At 39.7% G+C, this 22,360-nt stretch overlaps 1 protein-coding gene across 1 annotated transcript in view; it reads left to right on the top strand.

Moving 5' to 3' along the window:
* MCTP2 (multiple C2 and transmembrane domain containing 2) overlaps nt 1-22,360 on the top strand; it is a 137,824-nt gene that overhangs the window by 13,977 nt on the left and 101,487 nt on the right. Inside the window, exons 2-3 of the mRNA XM_026709428.2 lie at nt 17,381-17,914; nt 20,595-20,651. Of these exons, the coding sequence (XP_026565213.1) occupies nt 17,435-17,914; nt 20,595-20,651 (537 nt within the window). The 5' untranslated portion in view covers nt 17,381-17,434. The remainder of the gene's footprint in view (nt 1-17,380; nt 17,915-20,594; nt 20,652-22,360) is intronic.

The following is a 22,360-nucleotide window of genomic DNA, read 5'->3' as shown; positions in this document are numbered from 1 at the left end:
TCAGAAGCTTGCCTTGTTCAGGTGAAGTGCTGAACTACACTTGTTATAAGACAAAAAAAGAACAGGTAAATATGAAGAGATGTGCCAAGTTAATACCGGATCATATTTTGACAAAACATCTGAATCTGAATTGTCACCTGAGGATTAGACTGTTTTTTTCTGTATTTTTTCTAGACTTCCTGTCTCAGGAACCTCTCTGGAGTTTTTTCCCCCTCCTTTGCTGGTACTTTGCTTGTGTGGAGTGACCGCTCAAAATTACAATGGCACTGAAAAAAGTGACTTATGACCATTTTTCACACTTACAACTGTTGCAGCATCCCCACAGTCATGAGAGGCCAGGTGAAGAGATGCATGCCTCAATGTGAGTGATATTGAGTTGGCCACACCCAGCCAATAACATGACCACCAAGCCACGCCCACCAACTAAGCCACAGCCACAGAACCGGTTATTAAAAAAAATTGAAGCCCACCCTTACGGGCCCTAGTCCTTCTTTTCATTAAACTAGACATACCCAATTCCTGCAACCGTTCATCATAAGATGAGATAGAAATCTCACAAAGGGAGAAAAGGAAATTTCCAAATACTATAACGCACAGTTTCTTCCTTCAATTGTATGCTGTTATGTAATTATTTTCAGTTATGGGCAGTTCAAATCATAAACAATTCCATCTAATTCCATAATGCGGCCAACTGTTGCGAAAACCATTTGTTGTTCAAGGCATGTAAATTGCAACCCCGATCAGGCAAGGCTGCTTGCTGACAGGTTTCTGACTCACAAATATTGGCTAACCTTCTCTGCCTTAGCAGGATAGGATTATTTCAACTGGAAGAGGAAAACGTGTTTGATCTTGCGCATTATGGGAATTGAGACAGAGGAGGCTCCTAAAGCTTCTTCTAACTAACTAGATTGTGCAAAACCTGGCCTGAGTTCACACATTTCTTTGAGCCATAATGTTGGTTTTTTTAAAAATATGGTTTTGGGTTAATGTATTCTCAGAATCCAGCTCTTAATGGTTGGCAACCTCTTAAGTGAATGCTTGGTATTTGCAAATGCAATACAATTTGGAAAGCCGGGATCAAGTAATAGATTAGCACAATCAATAGAAGACATCACTTTTTATTGCCCAAGATTGTAAGTGGGGTTTTCTGGACCCAATCATGGTTTAATGCAATAGAACCATCCTCTTCTTTTCTGCAATGGGATGGAAAATGCTCTTTTGATGAATATTCGAATCCTGCATCCAGTTTTGGTCACCACACTATAAAAAATATGTTTGAGGCTCTAGAAAGAGTGCAGGGAAGAGAAACCAGGATGATTGGGGACTAGAAACTAAAACTTATGAGGAATGGTTGCAGGAACTGGGCCTGGCTAGTCTAGGGAAGAGAAGGACCAGGGGAGACAGGATAGCAGTCTTCCAATATTGGAGGGGCTGCTACAGAGAGGAGGGGGTCAAGCTATTTTCCAAAACACCTAAAGGCCAGACAAGGAATGATGGATAGAAATTGATCAAGGAGGGATTCAAAATAGAAATAAGGAGGAATCGTGAGAACTATCAACCAACTATCAACAGAAGTTGCTTTCGGAAGTTGTGGGAGCTTCATCACTGGAATCTTTCAAGAAGAGACTAGACTGAAATGGCATAGGGTCTCCTCTTGGGCGGGGGGTTGGACTAGATGACCTACTAAACCTATCCAGTGCAGTGATTCACTTAACAACTGTGGTGAGACAGGTCATAGAATGGGGCAAAACCCACTCAACAAATGTTTCACTTAAAAACAGACATTTTGGGCTCAATAGTTGTCATAAGTCAAGGACTACTTGTACTCTTTCGAAGGTCCAAATCTGATTTAAAGATTAAAATTGCCACAAAGAGCAGGTTCGTTAATTTTATCCGTCCATAATGTATAACTTCTGAATAGTTAATCACCCAACTATGGGCCAAGGTTTGTGCTATGAAGTTGGATGTTTCTAAAGTGGGATATCAGGGCATTCAAATATTTCCTGCCTTCTTCTATTGGTTTAAAGCTATCCTTGGATAGCTCAAGTTGTCAAATTCTGGATGACTCAAAAAGCTTGCCTCTAGGTGCCTTTCTTGCAACATTGGTCTAAAAACCATTGTAGGGAGGAAATACCGGGATCTGATTTTACGCAGAAGGCATAGTGTGGGCAGATGTTAACTTGATTGAGTGTGCTCTTTGCCAATATCCTAGTTAAGCTGAGATCAGGATCAGAAATACAAAACAAAATATAACCCAGTGAGTGAAATTAACACTCTGATTTGCACCATGACATTTTAAGATTCTTAATGGTGTTAGATGCCAGTTCTTCCCTTTTTAATGTTTTCCTCATCACCACCCTCCACCAATTTTTTCCCCTCTTCTTTGCATAGCATTGTGTGCTGTGTTTTCTGGCTCACTGACAGGTTTATCTTAATGCTGGTATTTGTAAACCGCTAAATGAGCCTTCCTGGTGCGTTTTTATTCTGTAGTAAAAAATATCTCAAATAGCAATCCTATGTTTGAAAGAGAAAATCTATGTGAGCAGGAATGTTTGCATTTTATGTAGATGTTTCATTTTCTCTCCCAATTGTTCTGAGAAGAGTTGGCTGACCAATGAGAAGCAGAGATCACACCCAATGCAGCACAACAATATAGTGGTTACAGGTAGAGTACAATCAGTCCCAAATGTCAATTTTTCATAAGAAACTTGGCAGCGTTGTTTCTTTGTCTGTAAGCAAAAGAGAAGTAGATGTAACTTGTCTCACAACTCCTTCGACCTCCTTCCAAAGACACTGCCAAACGGAAAATTGCTTTCTGATGGAAAGAAGAGTAGACAAACTTCTCTTTCCGCTAGAAAGCAAATTTCAGTTTGGGCAGCAGTGTCTTTGGAAGGAGACCGAAGGAGGCTGTGATTGCTGTGCCCCAGGTTTTCTTAGTGTCATGTGTTGACTTTGATTTGTGGGATCTTGCTCCATGTCTTCCCTAATGTCCAAGTCTGTAGGAGAAGAGCCAACAGAGCTAGGGGCGGAGTTAAGTGTATTAGCAGTTTGGAATCATTATGTTGTCACAGTCTTAAGTCCAATTTAGTGCTGAATTTTAGTTGATTAAATTTTTTATGTAGGCTTGAGCAGTAAATCCATTTTGAATTGAGCGATAAATCCATTTTGAATTGCAACTTGATATATATGGTCCTGATCTTTTGCACCTAACCCCCAAATAGTTACACTCGCCTCCCAAATAGGATGATGTGAGGATATAAATAGGATAAGATAGAAGTGGGATGCAACTGGATACAATGTGAGCTTCTGAAGAAAAAGCCATTAAGTCATAATTCTTAACAAATGATAAAAATAAATGAAGTTGTTACTAAGAATATGTTGCATTCCAGGAACACTGTCCAGTTTTACTTGTTGGCTAGCTGGTTTATTGCTCACTACTCAAATCAAAATGCGATGTGAAAACCAGGTAGAACTCTTTTTAAGTTTTCAACTTCTAACTAATTCCTTCTTTCCCAGTCTTGGTAATGCTCATTTGAGGAATCAGTGACCAGTTCTGGGGTGAAATGCAGCATTTTGATTTTTTTCTTTTTTAGATTCATGATTCATACAGAACTCACAGTAACAGCATTGCCAAAAAGGCATTAAGAGTTGTAAATCTAATCTTACGAAGCTTCTCCTCTGGAAATATCGAATTGCTAACTAGAGCATACAAAACTTTTGCTCGACCAAAACTCAAATACGGCTCTTCAGTCTGGAATCCGCACTGTATATCAGACATTAACACAATTGAGCAAGTCCAGAAGTATTTCATGAGAAGAGTACTACCCTCCTCTGCTCGCAACACAATACCCTACACCACCAGTCTTGAGATTCTAGGCTTAGACATCCTTGAACTATGCTGGCTAAGATTGGACTTAAGCATAGTGCATAAAATTATCTGCTACAATGTCCTACCAGTCAATGACTACTTCAGCTTCAACCGCAACAATACAGGAGCACACAATAGATACAAACTCAATGTAAACCACTTCAAACTCGATTGCAGAAAGTATGACTTCAGCAACAGACTGGTCAAGGCCTGGAATGCACTCTGTTGTTACATCACTCCTTTAACCTCAAACTAACCACTACTGACCTCACCCCATTCCTAAGAGATCTGTAAGGGGCGTACATAAGTGCACCATTATGCCTACCGTCCCTGTCCTATTGTCCCCATTTATTTGTACCCATTTCCCATATTCTTACTCATGTTTATACTTATACCTATTATCTTGTAAGTGATTGACAAATAAATGAATAAATAAAATAATAATACATTCACAGATAAACCTTAGAAATAAAAGAGACACTGATTGATTCAATTCTATTGCTTGGGCAGTTCTCCCCCCCACCCCCATTGGATGGCATTTTATTTATTTATTTATTTATTTATTTATTTATTTATTTGTGAAGTGATTATAAGATAACATAAGTATAAACATAGTTATGAATACATGAAATGGGTACATATTAAAAAAATAAAAAGAAACAATAGGACAGGGGCAGTAGGCACATTGGTGTGCTTATGTACGCCCCCTACAGACCTCTTAGGAAAGGGGTTGGGTCAATATTAGACAGTCTGAGGTTAGTTTTTGGGTTTGGGGGAAGAAACCACAGAGTCAGGTAGAGTATTCCAGACATTGACCCCTCTGTTGCTGAAGCCGTATTTCCTGCAATCAAGTTTGGTGCAGTTTACCTTGAGTTTGTATCTTTTGTTTGCTCTTGTGTTGTTATGGTTGAAGCTAAAGTATTCATTGAAAGATAGGAAATTACAATATATAATTTTATGTACTATACTTAGATCCGACTGAAGGTGGCATAGTTCTAGGTTGTCTAGGTCTAAAATTTCAAGTCTGATGGCATAAGGTGTTCTGCAACGAGTAGAGGAGTGGAGAACTCTTCTTGTGAAATATTTCTGGACTTTCTCAACTGTGTTAATATCAGATATGTAATATGGGTTCCGGACTGATGAGCTGTATTCAAGTATTGGTCTAGCAAATGTTTTGTATGCTCTAGTTAGTAGTGTGATATTGCCGGAGAAAAAGTTACTCAGGTTAACAACTCTTAATGCCTTTTTGGCTATGTAGTTACAGTGGGCTCTAGCACTTAGATTGTTAGAGATGAGTATTCCAAGATCCTTGACAGAGTTTAGATCATCAACAAGGTCTTGACTATTTTATTTTCTGATTTTTTTTGCCAATATGTAAGACGGAGCATTTATTTGTTGAGATTTGAAGTCATTTGTTTGACCATTCTGATACATAGTCGAGGCCTTTTTGAAGGGTAGCAGTATTGTCAGTGGTGTTGAATAACTTAACATCATCAGCAAAAAGAACGCAGTTGCTCTTAATATGATCACAGAGGTCATTAATGTAGAGTATGAAGAGAGTTGGTCCTAGAACACTGCCTTGGGGGACACCACTGTTGACAGGTACAGAATTTGTTAAGAGGCTCCCAATTTTGACCATTTGTTGTCTGTTTGACAGGGATGCTTCTATCCAGTTATGTAGGTGTCCAGAGATACCATAAGATTTTAGTTTTAGGAGTAGTTTGTCATGTACCCACTGAATCAAAGGCTTTACAGAAGTCTATGTAAATTGCATCTATTGCTTTGCCCTGATTGAGTTGTGTAGTCCATATGTTTTTGCATTATAAGAGTTACAGATTACAGGATAGTTTTTTTCTGAAACCAAATTGTTTATTAGAGAGTAGGTTGTTTGTCTCTAAGTGGAGGATAATGGATTGGTTAATAATTGATTCCATGACTTTACAGGTGACGCAGCGTAAAGAGATTGGTCTGTAATTTTCAACTAGGCTGGGGTCTCCCAGATGGGGATGACCGTGGCTTGTGATCACAGGTTTGGCAAGGAGCTGGTCCTGAAAGATTTTCCAAAGATTATGCTTAGAGGTTCGGCTATGGCAGAGGGTAGCTCTTTTGAGAAGTAGGCACATGTTCCATCTGGTCCAATAGATAGAGATGGTTTTAGATTGCGTAGTGCTTTTTCAACATTGTCTTCTGTAAAATCAATATGTAATAGTTCATTGTAGTTTTCTGTGGTTCGACTAGGAAATACTGGGCATGATCCATTGCTGTTTACAAATACTGTGCCAAAGCATGTGTTAAAGAGGTTGGCTTTAATGTTGTCATCGTTGCAGTCTTTACTCATTTTTTTACTCATTCATAATCATTTACTCATTCATAATCAATCTTGATTGCATATGTCCAGTGCAATCAAACCAAACCAAACCAAATGAAAGCATTTTGATTTCTTGTAAGTGGTTTGGAGAGGAGAAGAGGAAGAAGGGGTTGAGGAACATCTCTTTGCACTTTGAAAATATCAGGAAGCAAAGAAACACACACATCTCTCAGCGAGGTTTTATGGATCACAGTGTAATTTGATATACTTGGGAACTGTCAAGGAAGAATGGACAGGATGTGTGGAAATAGGCAGTTACTTCCTCATGGCTGCAGATTACTAGAAACTGGGTGCAAAGTTTCAAAGTAGAGAACTCCAGTGGGGCAGGAACATAAAATCTCAAGTTACAAAAAAAAGAGGAAATGCATGTTTTCTATGAAAAAAGCAACATTTTTGACCGGAGTTTGGGGCAAATAGAATAGAATAGTTTTTTTATTGGCCAAGTGTGATTGGACACACAAGGAATTTGTCTTGATGCAAATGCTCTCAGTGTACATAAAAGAAAAGGTACATTTGTCAAGAGTCAATAATAATAAGGAACAACACTTAATGATAGTCATAGGGTTACACTAAACAATCAAATCATACTAGGAAACAGTCAATATAAATCGTAAGGATACAAGTGACAAAGTTACAGTCATACAGTCATAAGTGGGAGGAGATGGGTGAAAAGGAAGGATAGAAGGATTAATAGTAATAGTAGGGCAGACTTTGAAAATAGTTGGACAGTGTTGAGGGAATTCTTTGTTTAGCAGAGTGATGGCGTTCAGGAAAAAACTGTCCTTGTGTCCAGTTGTTCTGGTGTGCAGGGCTCTATAGCGTCATTTTGAGGGTCAGAGTTGAAACAGTTTATGTCCGGGTTGTGAGGGGCCTGTAGATATTTTCACAGCTCTCTTTTTGATTCGGGCAGTAGACAGGTCCTCCATGGAAGGGAGGTGGGTAACCATTGTTTTGTCTGCAGTCCTAATTATCCTCTGGAGTCTGTGTCTGTCCTGTTGGGTTGCAGAGCCAAACCAGACAGTTATAGAGGTGCAGATGACAGACTCAATAATTCCTCTGTAGAACTGGGTCAGCAGCTTCTCAGGCAGTTTGAGCTTTCTGAGTTGGCACAGGAAGAACCTTCTTTGTTGTGCTTTTTTGATGACGTTTTTGATGATGGGATTCAGAATTAAGCCATGTGTGATGATCTTGACAGCTGAAGGAAGAAGAAGAAAGCAAGCTGCAGATTTATCAATGGGTTCAATGCAGCTCCATCTAAAACTTGTTCTTTCTTTAAAAATGCACTGAAGAATGGATTGTTGACCTTTGGAGGTCTACAGAGAAAATTCAAAGCTGGTGTGGATCTAAATCTGAGAAGTAAAAAATAATAATAATCTATAATCCCTTTGTTAGATAGCCTTATTTTATCAAGGTCAGTGGTATGAAGTTTGGTTTTGGGGCATGGATGGGACTTTTCTGTTGGGTTTTGTTTCTTGATACAGATGTAAGAGAACCAGCATCTGTTATCTGAAGCTGTCCTTGACTTAAACATTTGTTTTCAGTTCAGAGCAAGGAGGAATCCCCAGGTGAAATATTTCAATCATTCTCAGATAATGACAAAGTCATTTTTGCAAATTTCCTTGAATGAATCCCTGGTTGGGCGTCCTTCCATTCCAAGATCTAAGCAGCTTTGGGGCTCTGAAGGGCATCTCTGATGGCCGACTCCTACTTGTACCATTGCTAAAAAGTCCACTTATTTTCTAACAACTTTTATTGATAAGAAGCTCCTTCACCAGAGAACATGTGTTACGATAATAAGAGCCTGACTTTCAGTTTGTGGAGGACATTCCTCTGTTCAATTGAATTTCTCTATTTGACGGACTGCCTGAGCCAAGTGCTTTTAAAGATAAAGAACCAGAGTGGGGAATAGTAAGGATTTTGGCATTGATTGCCAACAGTTTGGGCAACAGGTGTGACAGGCAATCACTCATCCGGCCATATTTTTCCCTCAGCTTGATAAGATACAAATATTAAAGCTTAGAAATACTTATTTTACTGTATCACTTTGTATGCTTTATAATCATTTCAGTGATTGAATAATTAAGAGCACAATTTCTATGTAGCTTGCATAGATGCAAATTTACGAATGCTTTGGCCTCTCTTGGATATCTGGCTGTCAAGTTTCAAAATAAAGTCCTTGTTGTTGATTTAGGTTGTATACTTACATTTTAAAGAATTGTCTTCCCCTGTGTCCGTCCCTCCCTCCCTCCCTCTTCCCATAATACATTGAAACTTTGGAATGATCCTCATTTTAAATAGGAGGCAAATGCCTCCCTCTCTCCCTTTTCCATCCTTTCAGCCACCTTTTCCTCCCTCCCTCCCTTCTTCCCTCGTTTTCTTCTTCTTTTCCTTCTTTCCTTCAGTGACTGCCCATCTACCCAAAGAAACCCTGATACACATGAGGTTTCTTGTTGGAAGATACCCCGATGCTGTTTTATTAATCTGATTTGTTCCATCTTTTTGATCTTGTTTGTGCCATGGTCCAAATGAAGAAAGGATTAAGAGAAAGATGCAATAAATGAAAAGGACACCCTGGGTTTTGATAGCCAGCATTGTTGGAATTTGCCTGCCTGAACTGCTTTAAGACCCATTTCCCCATCCTCACCTGCAGCATCGTTTTTTAATACTACCTCACGTATTAAAGAGAAATTGAAACATCCCTGAAATGCAGAAGGATTTCCTCCTCTGGGGAATAAATGGAGGTCATTATCCAGCTTTTTTTGCTTTCAAGCTTAAGGCAATGAATTTCCTCTTCAGTCCAATTCTGGAGCAATAATGGACTGAGATGACTCAGATTCATCACATAAAAAGGTGCTTTTGCAAATATTTGCATTGTTCACAGTATTATACAATCAAAAATTAGCAAGAGGGATTTAACTGAATTTACAAAGACTTTCTCTCGTTCTTTGACCAAAGGAGAATTCAAGAAGCCTTGACTGGAAAAAAAAGAAACATTTGGTGCAAGTCCCAGCCTGCTCTTTTCCTTAGTGAGCGAGAGTAAATTTGAGACCTATCTTTTGGGAGAAAATATTAAGAGGTGTTGTTTTAACCTGCATGTTTCGTTGTGTGATTTTTGTCTCGTTTCTGAAGTTTGAGAAAAAAAACTAGCACTCTCAATTTCTAGTACAATGTAGAAATAATAGCAATTCGCCCTGCTTCCTTAATGCCATGTATAAAACAAAAAATAACAACAAACCCCCAACACTCCAATTATTCAGGTCATTTAAAAGCCTGTATTTTCATTAATTTAACATGCTGTAGGTTTGGTGAATTGTTACCTTCACATTTCATTTTGGGGGGGAGGGGGAGGGGAAGTGGCTTATTGTGTCATGTGACTCATATGAATCATAGAATGAGATTCTTAGGGTTGGAAGGGACCTTGGAGGTCTTCTAGTCCAACCCTCAGCTCAAGCAGGAGACCTTGTACCATTCCAGGCAAGTGGCTGTCTCTTCTTTAAAACCTCCAGTGATGGAGTGACTACAACTTCTGAAGGCAAGCTGCTCCCCTGGTTAATTGTCCTCCCTGTTGGGAAATTTCTCCTTCGTTCTAGGTTGGATCTCCCCTTGATTAGTTTCCACCCGTTGTGTCTTGTTCTGCCTTCAGGGGCTTTGGAGAATAGCTTGACCCCTCCTCCTCTCTGTAACAGCCCCTCAAGTAGTAGAAGACTGCTATCATGTCACCCCTAGTCCTTATCTTTGCAAGGCCAGACATACCTAGTTCTCCTCTAAGTATGTCTAGAATCCACCCCTTTTTTTTCTAGTTCATGCTTCCTTCCCATTTCTTAATTTATAACTGCGATTGACCCCATTGTTTCTGTTGCTAAATGAGAATTTTTTTTCCATTTTACAACCTTTCTAGCCACAGTATTTAAGTGAAGTTGTTAAGTTGGTAACGTGGTTGTTAAGTGAACCTAGCTTCTTCACTGACTTTGCTTGTCAGAAGTTCGCAAAAGGGTGTTCTGACCACGCCCTTTTCCGACAGATCAAACACAATTCAAAAGGAACAGAAACCTTGTAATGCTTTTACAAAATAATTAGTTGTGATAAGCACAAGCCTTGCCAAACTGAGCGAGACTTGCCAAAAGATAACAGACAAGAAATAATTTGCAAAATAAGAATCTTCAAATACAAACTCGGGATACTAGAGTGTCCATGAGGCTGGAGTTTCAAAACGTCTTTGCCTTCTGCAAAGAAGGTTAGTTTCACAGCTGGCTTTTATCTTCTTGAAGGAGGAGCCATTACCTTGCAGCCTTACTCCTGAGTTACCTGTGCTGTTTTAACTGCTCTTTCCTACGAGCAATCCGGCACACCCGCACACTTAGCACAGGCTCCTCATCGCTGCTTCCATTCCCCACAATCTCTGAAGGCAGCAGTCTACTCTCTAATGGTTCTGGCCCCTCATCTGAGTCCTCGCTCTCCTCAGCCATCCACACCTGCTGCCGGCTAACCACAACAAAGGGGATCAAGTGAGTTCAGGACACTGCAACTGTCATAAATAGGAACCAGTTGCCAAGCGTGTGAATTTAGAACACGTGACTATGGGGATACTACAACGATGGTAAGTGTGAAAAACAGTCATTTTTTTTCAGTACCATTATAACTTTGAAGTTATGGTCACTAAATGAACTGTTGTAAGTCATGGACTTGCCTGTATTGCAGATCATGAGAAGAATGGATACTGAGCAGAGGTTGTCCCATCGCACAAGTTGTCCTCTGCAGATAGCATGAAGAATTACACAATTAAATTAAGAGTAATTGCTTGTAATTGCCCCATTTTGAAAGCAAATTCTACAGAAATAAGATTGCTCCCTCCAATATGTATACCTTTCTGCATCCTGCATTTCATTCTCAGCCCTCTGACCTTGAAACCATGTCTCAGGAGATACAGTGAACATTAAAGCTTTCCCCTCTCCCATCCAGCTGCCCCCTGCCCCCCTCTAACCTCCCTGTATGGAGTTCTTGGTAGATACTACTGGTACATTGCCTTATTCTACTTGTTTTCCCCAAGGACTGAACTTGGCTGGTGATTTTATTTGGGGTGATCTTATTAAACCGGTGTTTTTCAACCTTGGAAACTTCTCTACACTGGACTTAGTAGACCAGCAATGGTCACCATGTCAAACACTGTCAGTTGAAGTCTGGACACCTGAAAGTTATCAAGGCTGAGAAAAGTGTATTAAATCACATTTTGAGAGCGCAAGATAATTAACAGGAACAGCATCTTGCAATGACACGAAGCAGATTCAAGTTCACCTCTCTTTGATCCTCCGATTTACTGATGGAACATCTCTTTCCTATTCCATATAATTGCTTTTAGGAGGAGAGTAAGTCTCTTCGTTGACTTTGCACATCTGCGCAGAGTGAGTCAAGTTGGTCAAGAAGACAGGAACATTTTCCATTCCCCTCACTATATTTTAGCCATGGTAAAAAAACCAAAATTTAAAAGATGGAACAGATTGTCTGCCTTGCATGGCCAATGTTTAGCATGGTTTTGAAGATCCAGCACTTTGTTCTCTTGATTGTCTTTATGTAGACCTGTAATTAAATGTATTTATTTATTTATTTGATTTCTCCATCGCTTACAAGATAATAGGTGTAAGAATAAACATGAGTATGAACACAGGAGATAGGTACGAATAAATGGGGACAATAGGACAGGGACAATAGGCACAGTTGTGCACTTACACACGGGGTGAGGTCCATAGTGGATAGTTTAAGGTTAAAAGTTTTGGGGGTTTAAGGATGTAACAACAAAATCGGGGAGTGTGTTCCAGGCACGGGAATTTGTTCATGTCCTTCTCTTCATCTTTTGGCAGGACATCTGTTTCTAGATCCTTCATCTTAAACATAGAGGAATCAAAAAGAGCTGAGCATAGAACTGTAGATTGAAGCTTAAAGGCCTGTATCAACTCTTTATTATCTGGAGAGAGAGAGATAATAAATCTTCCATCTTGCTCTTCTTCACTAATCAAGGGGAGAAGCTTGTTCAGGACAAAACGTGAGAGCTTTTCCACTGATACCTCTTGACCTTTTTAAGTTAGGGAAGGTTGCAAGGGAAGAAGGAAATTTGGGTCCTTGCTAAAATTATTAAAAATTACAATATTCTTCACTCCTGCTCAATTTTGCTATTTTCTGGTGAATGGAACACAATTTCTTCAATCTCTGCAGCTTTATAATCTCTAATTTCAACTTCTCAAATTTCCTTTTTTTTAAAATATAGGTCTCATTGTTCTTTAGTATAATTGCTGCATTATATATTTTTCAACCTTTTTAACTTATCGTGAGCCTGCCTTAAGAAGGAACAGATATGATTACGCATATTAAGATGTGTTTATCCCCATATTAACCTGATAATTTTGTTACTGAAGATACCAGATTTGGTGTCTCTGTAATTTAATAAGAGAAATATGATCTCCATTGGATTGGTTATCTGGCTATCTTCTGCTGTCCTAGGGAACTGGCCTGGTTCGTTTAATTTGCAAATGAAATAGTGCAGCTACGTTTTGCCATGGACGTCTTGAAAAACCCGAATCTTTGTGTGTGCAATTTTCCTTGAGGAAGCTGAGCTCTGATTGCTATATATTTCGGGAGGATTCAACGTGATTCTTTCATGCTGAATGTTGCAGACGAGCGTGATTAAAAGGATCACATTTCTTGTAAATGGAACAGAAATAGTTATTATTAAAAACAAACAAAGTAGCATCTTTTGGGAGGGGCTGGAGCAAAGTTTGCCATTTTCCCACTTTAACATATTCGTTTTCTCACGATTGCTATATGTTTTCAATTATTATTATTTTTGTTGCATATTTGTAACTAGCAGGGTACCCGTGCTTCGTTACGAAACTATGTGGTCAGGCTTAGTTTTGGGGGAGGAAAATAAGGGGGAAAAAATTCTGCCTCTGCCTACCAGCATCCATCGGTATTCATCTGGCTAGCGTCCTGTCAGTGTGTGAGAGAGCTGAGAAACTGAAAGAGTATTTGCTGTGTGAGCAGGAAGGAGACAGCAAGGAGCCTGGGCGTGGTTTAGCTCAACTGTTCTATACTAAAGCTGCTTAGTGCTGTGAAACTGAAACTCCTCTCCTCTGCTTGTGTTTTGCACTTGGAGCAGATTTCTTTTCAGGTGGGGAGAGGGAGTAGAACTCCTTAGCATCAGAGCGTATTAATAATAATATACAAAATACTAATGGTCATTTTAGAAAAATCCTTTCTTAGTGAGCCCCTAGAAGCCAGGAGGAACATACGTGCCCAATTTCAAGTGTGTAGGCTTTACGGTTCTGGAGATTTTGTGATGATGCATGAGTGGTATTTCACTTTTATATATAATCTAGCTTGTTTAGCCTTAAGGATGCAATTCTATGCATCTCTTTTCAGAAGTCTTGCTTCAGGAAAATAATGTTTAGAGGCACGGGACTTGAGGAAGCCCGGTTTCCAGTTGACCTGATGCTTAGTTGACACTGAATTGCAGTATCTCCAAAGAAGAAAGACTTTGTTCGTTAGAAATACTTGTTTTCTTGGACCTTAATGTCATCACCAGGATGAGGAAAGCTTGTGAACCATGTAGGGCTGTAGCTTTGTGATATAAACATCTGCATTTAATCAACATTTTTTGTCTTCTCCAATGTGGTGATTACTCGCCCCCACCCCGAAACCCAGGTTGATGGGAATTGTAGTGAAACACTAACGGAAGGCTATGAACTTGCAAAAAGCTAGTTTATTCTTGATTGTAATGGCTCAAGGAAGATTATGTTATCCTCCCTCCTTACTTTCATTGAAGGCAGCGGTGTATTGAGCCCAGAAACTCTTGTAAAAAAGATTCCTGCACAAGTCTGGTCGCTTTGTTCTTTGAATTAAGTCTCTGTGCAGTTCTTCATCCATTTATATGTGCTTATTTGTTCGCTATCTTTTTTTTTTGCCTGCCTCAGTCAAAAGACTCTTGGCAGTGACAATCATAACAATGAAATGTTCCCATTACCATTAAAATGAGCTAAAAATACAGAAGCAAAAAATAGTAATAATTAAACCACGGATCATATTAAAAAAACCCACCAGTTTTAAAAACAATGAAAATAGAGGCTGACTCTTAAAACTTATTAATTTACAGCCACAATCTAAAAATAAAGATTTCTAAGTACTACGAGAAGCAGGAGGAAATAGATATAGAAATGATAAAGGATAGATAGATAGATAGATAGATAGATAGATAGATAGATAGATAGAGACATATGTATATATATTTCCTGTATCTGTCTGTCTGTCTGTCTCTCTATCCTCTCTCTTTCTCTTTCTCTACATATCTGTCTGTCTGTCTGTCGCTCTCTGTCTATCTATCTATCTATCTATCTATCTATCTATCTATCTATCTATCTATCTATCTATCTCCATCTATTATCTCTCTCTCTCTCTATCTATCTATCTATCTATCTACCTACCTACCTACCTACCTACCTACCTATATCCATCTATTATCTCTCTCTCTATCTATATATCTATCTGTCAGTCCATCTGTCTATCTATCTCAATCTATTATCTCTTTCTACCTACCTACCTACCTACCTACCTACCTACCTACCTACCTACAAGATTCAGTGTCCCTAAACAGCATAAGAATCAAATCCCGACACACATACAGGTAACTTTCTCCTTTTTCAGTTTCCATTCATTGCTTCTTGTCTTGCCTTCAGCTGCTTTAGAGAATATGTTGACCCCTTCCTCTTTATGGCAACCCCTCAAATATTGGAAAACTGCTATCATTTCACCCCAGTCCTTCTTTTCTTTAGGCAAGCCATTACCCAATTCCTGCAACAGTTCTTCATACATTTTAGTTTCCAGGCCGTTAATTACCTTAGTTGCTGTTCTCTGCACTTTTCCCAAAATCTCAACATTTTTTTTTTTGGCATTTTGTCTCAACATCTTATCTATTCATATTTTCCTTTTCCACTTTCTTGAAATACTATCAGTTTCCTTTTGTTGACAAGGGAAGGTCCTTCTAAAAATATACATATTTAGTTTAGGGAGATACCTTCATATATTTTTTTTGTCCAGGATGTGGTGAAAGCTGCCTCTTTCCCAACCTAGAGCCAATGATGATTGAATGAACGTCAAAATAACTATTTTTCCACTCATTGGTTCTTGAAAGAAAACAGCTTTCCTGTTTCAAATAATAAATTAGAGAGTGAGAGCAAGACCTCACACAAACAATTTGTAAAGGCAATTGAGAAGTATAAGTTGCGTTAAGTTTCTCCTGCTTTGAAATATCTTCTGAAGGTTGACCTTCTTTCTTTGCTTGACATAAAAGTGGAAATATACATGTCTTCTCTCACCCCCAAAGGACCAGATTTTAATTTCCTGCTCAAGCAGGAAATCCTATACCATTCTGGACAAAATGGTTGTCTAATCTCTTCTTAAAAACTTCCAGGGAAGGAATACCTACAACTTCTGGAAACAAGCTGTTCCACCGATTAATTCTTCTAACTGTTAAGAAGTTTCTCCTTAGTTCTAGGTTGCTTCTCTCCTTGATTAGTTTCCATCCGTTGCTTCTTGTCCTGCCCTCAGGTGGCTTTGGAGTATAGGTTGACCCCCTCTTCTTTGTGCCAATTTCTAATGATACTGAGTCTAGCCCAGGGGTAGGGAAACTTGGCTCTTTTTATCACTTATGGACTTCAACTCCCAGAATTCCTGAGTGAGCCATAAAAGATTCCCCATCCCTGGCCTACTGGTTTTTCAGTTGTGGGGGAAATCAATTTTTGACTTGAATGGGACTGTTTAATATACAAATGTAGGATATATGTCCTACATTTGTATATTAAACAGTCCCATTCAAGTCCTGCATTTATATATTAAACAGTCCCATTCAAGTCAAAAATTGATTTCCCCCACAACTGAAAAACCAGTAGGCCAGGGATGGGAAACCTTTTATGTCTCACTCAGGAATTCTGGGAGTTGAAGTCCATAAGTGATAAAAGAGCCAAGTTTCCTTACCTCTGGTCTAGCCCATCTATGGTGGACTAAGCTGTAACCTTCTGCCTTTGGATAAAATGTATTATTATGAATAAGGTGCTATCAGGTCATTTCTGACTGATCATTTCAAAAAAGCTTTCAGAATAGAAAAGGATCTAGTCCTATGTGATGCTCATCTGAAGTTCAAAAGACCATGGGAAGTCATTAGTTTAAACTTCTAGAAAAAGGATCTTCCTTGACTTGATGCTTGTGGTGAAGAATCGAGTCTAAAAGGGATGGCAATAAACAGAGACAGGAGAGAGAATGAATGGTTAAGCCCAATTTATACACCTAGTCCTTAAGCACATTCACCAGTGACATGCAACTCCTCTTATTCCCAAGGCAATGAAGCTCTTGACGTGGATGCAAAGGCCTCCTACGTGTGGCTTATGAGGACGGGAGCAAGCTAGCCAATTGGACGATGGCATAAACTAGTATTGTGGGTCTCCAGTTTGTGGAAAGTTCTCTCGTGGTCCAAGTAGATAGCCCCATCATTTAGAAGGACTAGGCCACCCTTCCTCAGCCTGTTTTAAGGCTTCCAGATGTTCTATGATCACTGTTCCCAGAAGTCCAGGTAATTTACTCATTGGTTTTTAGCCAATTTAGGATGGTGGGAATTCCAACAAGTGATAAGTTGGAACACCAACTGTATTTTTTTTCCTCCTAGGGGTCACGTCTTTCCTCTTCCACACTTACAAGGGTGCCTGAACTGAGCTATCTCTTCCATGCACGATTTCTGGTTAACTCTAAATAAATCAGCTCTAAATAATTTACAACCTTTGGGAATTGCCATTGTGTAATTTCTGGGAGACAACTGAAATAGCTTACCCTTCACTATTTTTATCCTCATGACTGGTGTGGAATCAAGAATTGATTTCCTTCCTAGTAAGAATAACACTTTCCTGAAGGGTTTTTTTGTTTTGTTTTGTTTTGACTTTTCACGTCGGGCGAAATTAGTAATGCAATCTGTTTTGATCTTGGGATCTGTTCAAGGTATCTGCCAGAGACATCTTGGCATGCAATCGAAATCAGTACATTTCCAGAAAATAACTGCTCTTTTGCTTCTGCTTCTTCTTCTCTCTCTTTTTTTTAACCCCATTGTTTTTTAGGAGTTGGTGAGAGGCGTACAACTCGGAGCATTATATAACACTGTCAGCTTAATCATGGATCTGGAGAAATCTTCTGTCTGGGGATCGCTGAAACAAAGGACGAAGCCTTTGTTACAAAACCTGAGCGTCAGAAGGACTAAAAAAAGCTCAACCAAACTCATCGAGAAAAGAAAAATTCATCCTTTAGATCGCCGACTTAGCTCCTCGGTGCCCGACGTGCTGAACATAGAAACAAAACTTGAAGAAGAGACCCACTACTCAAGGGCCAAAGCCATGTCCACTTACTTCCCAAGCGGTTTTTCTGCCACGGAGATATTTCTTGAAACCAGTAGTGACTCTTCCACCAGGCAGTCAGAGGAGGAATGGCAATGGCGGAAGGAGGAGACTGTCCGCTTGGAAATTGGGGTTCAGGAAACTGAAGAGTTGGTGGTTTCTGCATCAGATCTGGAAGAGAGGCGGAAATCCAGCGAAGATTTTTTTGAGCTTCTGCAAAGGAATACTTTCAACAGTGACGTTACAGAAGACCCCCTTGAGGTAATATATTTTGGGGAGGGGTACAGTTAAATCTGACATAAGGTTCTTCACAGCATGTTTCCTAAGCTTTGGGCAATTTTAAAAAATAAGGCAAATCAAAATGAATTTTTTGGGGTAGCAGGAGATAGGCTTAAACGTACAAAAAGGTTTATATCACTGGGCAATTGATGTAGATTCATCTAGAGTGGTATTTCTCAACTTTGGCAATTTGGAGATACGTGGACTTCCAACTCCCAGAATTCCATAGGCAGCGCTATGCTGGCTGGGGAATTCTGGGAGTTTAAGTCCACATATCTTCAGCTGATCACACTGAACTAGAAGGCATTGATTTAGAGAAGATAATCCAAGCTTACATGTAGCTTATTTCTAAAAGCTGTCAAGTCCCTCTTGAGTCAAATTTAAGTGCTGGTCACTTCACATAATACACCCCTGTTGTTCTTTTTGATACAAGGTGGGAATGATTTGACACTGCCTTGTTGTTCTGTTTGTAACAACTCAGTTTAGTCTACAATCCAAGACGCTCAATTTCAATACTACACAGCTTTTCTGAGATCAGCCAAAGGACCTGTCTATAAGTCAAGATCAACTCAAAGGCATTGTTATTGTAAACGGTATTTCTATTTTAAAAATAAATGAAGCTTTTGAATCATTGTCATTGTAGCTTTCTTCAGCCTGTCATATTCCCGCTCCCCACATTTAAGGTTTTGTAGTCACAACATATTAAGTTGAATTTACTTACAGGAAATTGAGTGAAAACTTCTTCCATTTGAGCCAAAGTATATTTAAGGCAGACAAACAAAGTGGCAGATATTCAATCACTTTAGAAACAATTTTAGGAAATCATAGATTCTTTAAATTTCAAACTCCTACAATCTTATTGGCCATTTCCTGTTTAGACAATTAAATTTTCTCTTGCTAGATTCTCTGCTTTCAGTTTGACTGATATGCTGTCTAAACTTTCTCTTCTCTTCTCTTCTCTTCTCTTCTCTTCTCTTCTCTTCTCTTCTCTTCTCTTCTCTTCTCTTCTCTTCTTATCTTATTCCTCCCCGCCTTTCTCCATCTCCATCTCCACCTCCATCTCTATATCTCTTTCTATCACTCTATCTCTTTCTATCTCTCTGTCTCTCTGTCTTGACCTTACCGGCAGTCTTCTAGTTATACGCAACTTCATTTTCTCTCCTAGATTCTCTGCTTTCTGTGTGACTGATTTGCTCTCCCTCTTGCTCTCGTTTTCTTTATCTCCGTGATGGTATCAAAAATAATTGAGTGTGTAGGATTGTTTGTTTCCCATTTGCATCTCAAAAAGACATCAATTGGCTTAATATTTAGCATTAAACAGAACGATACTCATCTGGGTAAGCTCTGTTGCACACAAACCAAAATACACATTTTATCTCTGGGTAAAAAAAATATCTAGTAATACTGAATTTAAAAATCAGTCAAAAGCTATTTGAGGCAAGCGGCAGCTGTTGATATGGGAACTAAGTACCTCTGTTGACATTCTGATGTTTCATCCTTGACTTGAAAGCTTTTGTCTCTATTTTTCAGTTGACTCATATAATTTAGCTGAAACAAACCCTCCAATTTTCTTCTCGGGGTATTTTGAACATGCTGCCTTGCAGGAACTATTTTGGGGACTAGAAATATTGCACATCAGATTAGATGGAGATGGTTCAAATCTCTCCCCCATCTTAGAAATCTTTCAGATAGTTATGGGTGCTCCATCACTGGAGGATTATAAGAAGAGATTGGACAGCCATTTGTCTGGAAAGGAATAGGGTCCCTTACTCAAGCGGGGGGTTGGAATAGAAGATCTCTAAGGCCCCTTCCATCTCAGTTATTCTGTTATTCCTGAATCCCCATGAGATTTAATAACCTCATAATCTTTCCCAGAAACCTTGAAAAATTCCTGCAATCTCACAAGGCCTCAGATAATTGATATCATTTGGAAGGGGAACCCTTTAAGGGTCTCTTGTCTTGTCATGCCCCAAATCCAAGGAGGAAGACGAACAGCCAGCAGGCAGCGGGAAAGAGTAGAGGAAACTGGGGAAGGACAAAATCAGGATGGGTAGAGCCTGTCAGTGTAGCAGATAATTTTGTGTACTAAGCTTAGATCAGACCGGAGTAGTTCTAGGTTGTCCAGTCCAAAATTTCAAGACTGGGGAAGGCATAAGGTATTCTATTGCGAGGGGAGGAGTGGAGGACTCTCCTCGTGAAATAACCTTCTGATCCGCTCAGTTGTATTAATGTCCGTTATACAGTGAGGATTCCAGGCAGATGAGCTGTATTCGAGAATTGGTCTGGCGAAGGTTTTGTATGCCCCGGTTTGCAGTACAGTGTTACCGGGTAAGAAGCTTCTCCTGTAACGTTGAACTGCAGTGTCCTGAGATCACATGATCACCATTTTTGAGCTTCCCGATCGACTTCAGACAAGCAGAGTCAATGAGGGAAGCCAGATTTGTTTATCGGTTGCCTGATCCACTTAGCAACGGTGGCGAAAAGATTGCAGAACTGGGTGTGACTCAATGACCATCTTGCTTAGCAAGAGAAATTCTGATCCCATTGTGGGTCGTAGGACTACCTGTATTGTTCTTAGGTAAACACTGGTTGAACCCTTCATCAATGCAACGCGATGACGTGTCAACAAAATCTCCCTAATTCACAATTATTTTTCCTGCAGCAATCCTACGGAGATTCCAGCCTTGACTCTTCATATTCGTCTCAGATATCTGAACCTGTGAGTAATTTTGTTGTTCTCATTGAAACGGAGTGAAACGGAGTGAAACTCAAGAAATAGTGGTTAATTGGATGGTTCTAAATATCAGTTCAGCCATACTTTAGTGGAGAGAGATTTCTGTGTATTGGGGCTGAGTTTTTTAACAGCCACATCGGACAACGTTTGCAACAGAAATTATTTGATTATTTCTTCTAGTTCAGAGGTGGTATTCAGCCAGTTCTGACCAGTTCTGGAGAACCGGTAGCAGAAATTTTGAGCGGTTCGGAGAACTGGCCAATACCACCTCTGACTGGCCCTGCCCCCATCTATTCTCTGCCTCCCATCGAGTCCCAGCTGATTGGCTGGGTCTCCTTTGGTTGCCCTGTACAGGAGAATGGAGCTGGAAAGCAGGTTAGTGGGTCGGGGAGGGAATGGGGATTTTGCACGCTATGCCCACAGAACCACGAGTAAATTTTTTTGACTCCCATCACTGTTCTAGTTCCGTGTTTTTTTTTGGAGAGATCTGAGTGGCCTGGCTCATCATGTGGAAACACGCAGCTTATAAAAAAAACAGAACATTCACCGAAATCAGAGGCACTCTCTGTGTATTTATTTACTTCATAGGTTGCTCAAAGTACAGTCCAGAAAAAAAAAAGAAGAGAAAAACGAGGAAGCCAAACAGAAAATCAGAAAGTGATTTACAAACTTTTAAAACTGATTGAAATTTTTGAAGCAACGCCAGATCAGTGCTGCCTATAGAAGTAGACAAAAAAAAATAATCAGTCGGTATTAAACAAAGATAACGTCTTTAATATGGATCTTGACTCAAACAATTAACCAAAGTTTCTATCTGATCTAAAAAGTTCCAACCTTATTTAACAAGACAGGCAAAAGCTAATATGTGAAAACTGTAAGCTAAAGAGGCTCACAAATTTGAATGGGTTCTAAGTCAATATTTAGAGCTGTACAGATTTTCAAGTTGAATTAAATTTTATACCAGATTTATTTTAGACAGTGATGTGGGTTCCCATAGTTTAATTTGCCAGTTTGCTAAAGAGCGGGATTGTATATGATTTCCAGGAAGAAGCATAAAACATTCTGACAGATATATTTGGTTTGGAGACCAAGAATTGCTTAAGTAGTCATGGAGCTGACAGAACACGCAATGGAGAAGCGGGTGGATGATGGTTGATTTGATAGTGGCCAAATCAAGAGTTGACTGCAGCAGGGAATTTGACTTTTTGTGAAGTCAGTTCCTAGTGTTGTGGTTTGCCGATAGCCGGTGCAGCCGGCAGAGGAATAGGACAGTGGAGAAAAATGGGGATCAATCCAGGAGTCTGGAGAGGACTCGGATGATGGTCCTGCATCCAGTGCAGAGATGGGGCCAGGACCATCTGGGAGTGGTATGCTGACTCTGGAGCCTCCGGAGTCTGGCAGCAGCGAGGCAGAGGACCCAGGGGAGCCTGTTCCCAGTGCATGTGTGCGCAGAGCTGCTAGAAGGCAAGAGAGCTGAGACAAAAGGGGCAACTCTTGGAGGCTTGGAGGTGATTGCCCCTCCCATAAGGTATAAAGGACAGGCAAAGATGATGAAACCTTTGCAGGAAGCAAAGTCGTTCATTCGGTTCAGATTCATTCTTGAAGCTCTTTGTACTTCGGTTGGTTTCTTTTCTAGTTCACTTGGCCCTTCTGTTATTGGCAGCACTTCACAGGAAAGAAAGGTGGGTGATTAT

Source organism: Pseudonaja textilis, chromosome 13 (assembly GCF_049901715.1).
Source record: "Pseudonaja textilis isolate UNSWEBS1 chromosome 13, rPseTex1.2, whole genome shotgun sequence".
Classification (NCBI taxonomy): Eukaryota; Metazoa; Chordata; class Lepidosauria; order Squamata; family Elapidae; genus Pseudonaja; species Pseudonaja textilis.
The sequence above is the reverse complement of the archived record's forward strand: the minus strand, read 5'-3'. Positions and strand labels throughout refer to the sequence as shown.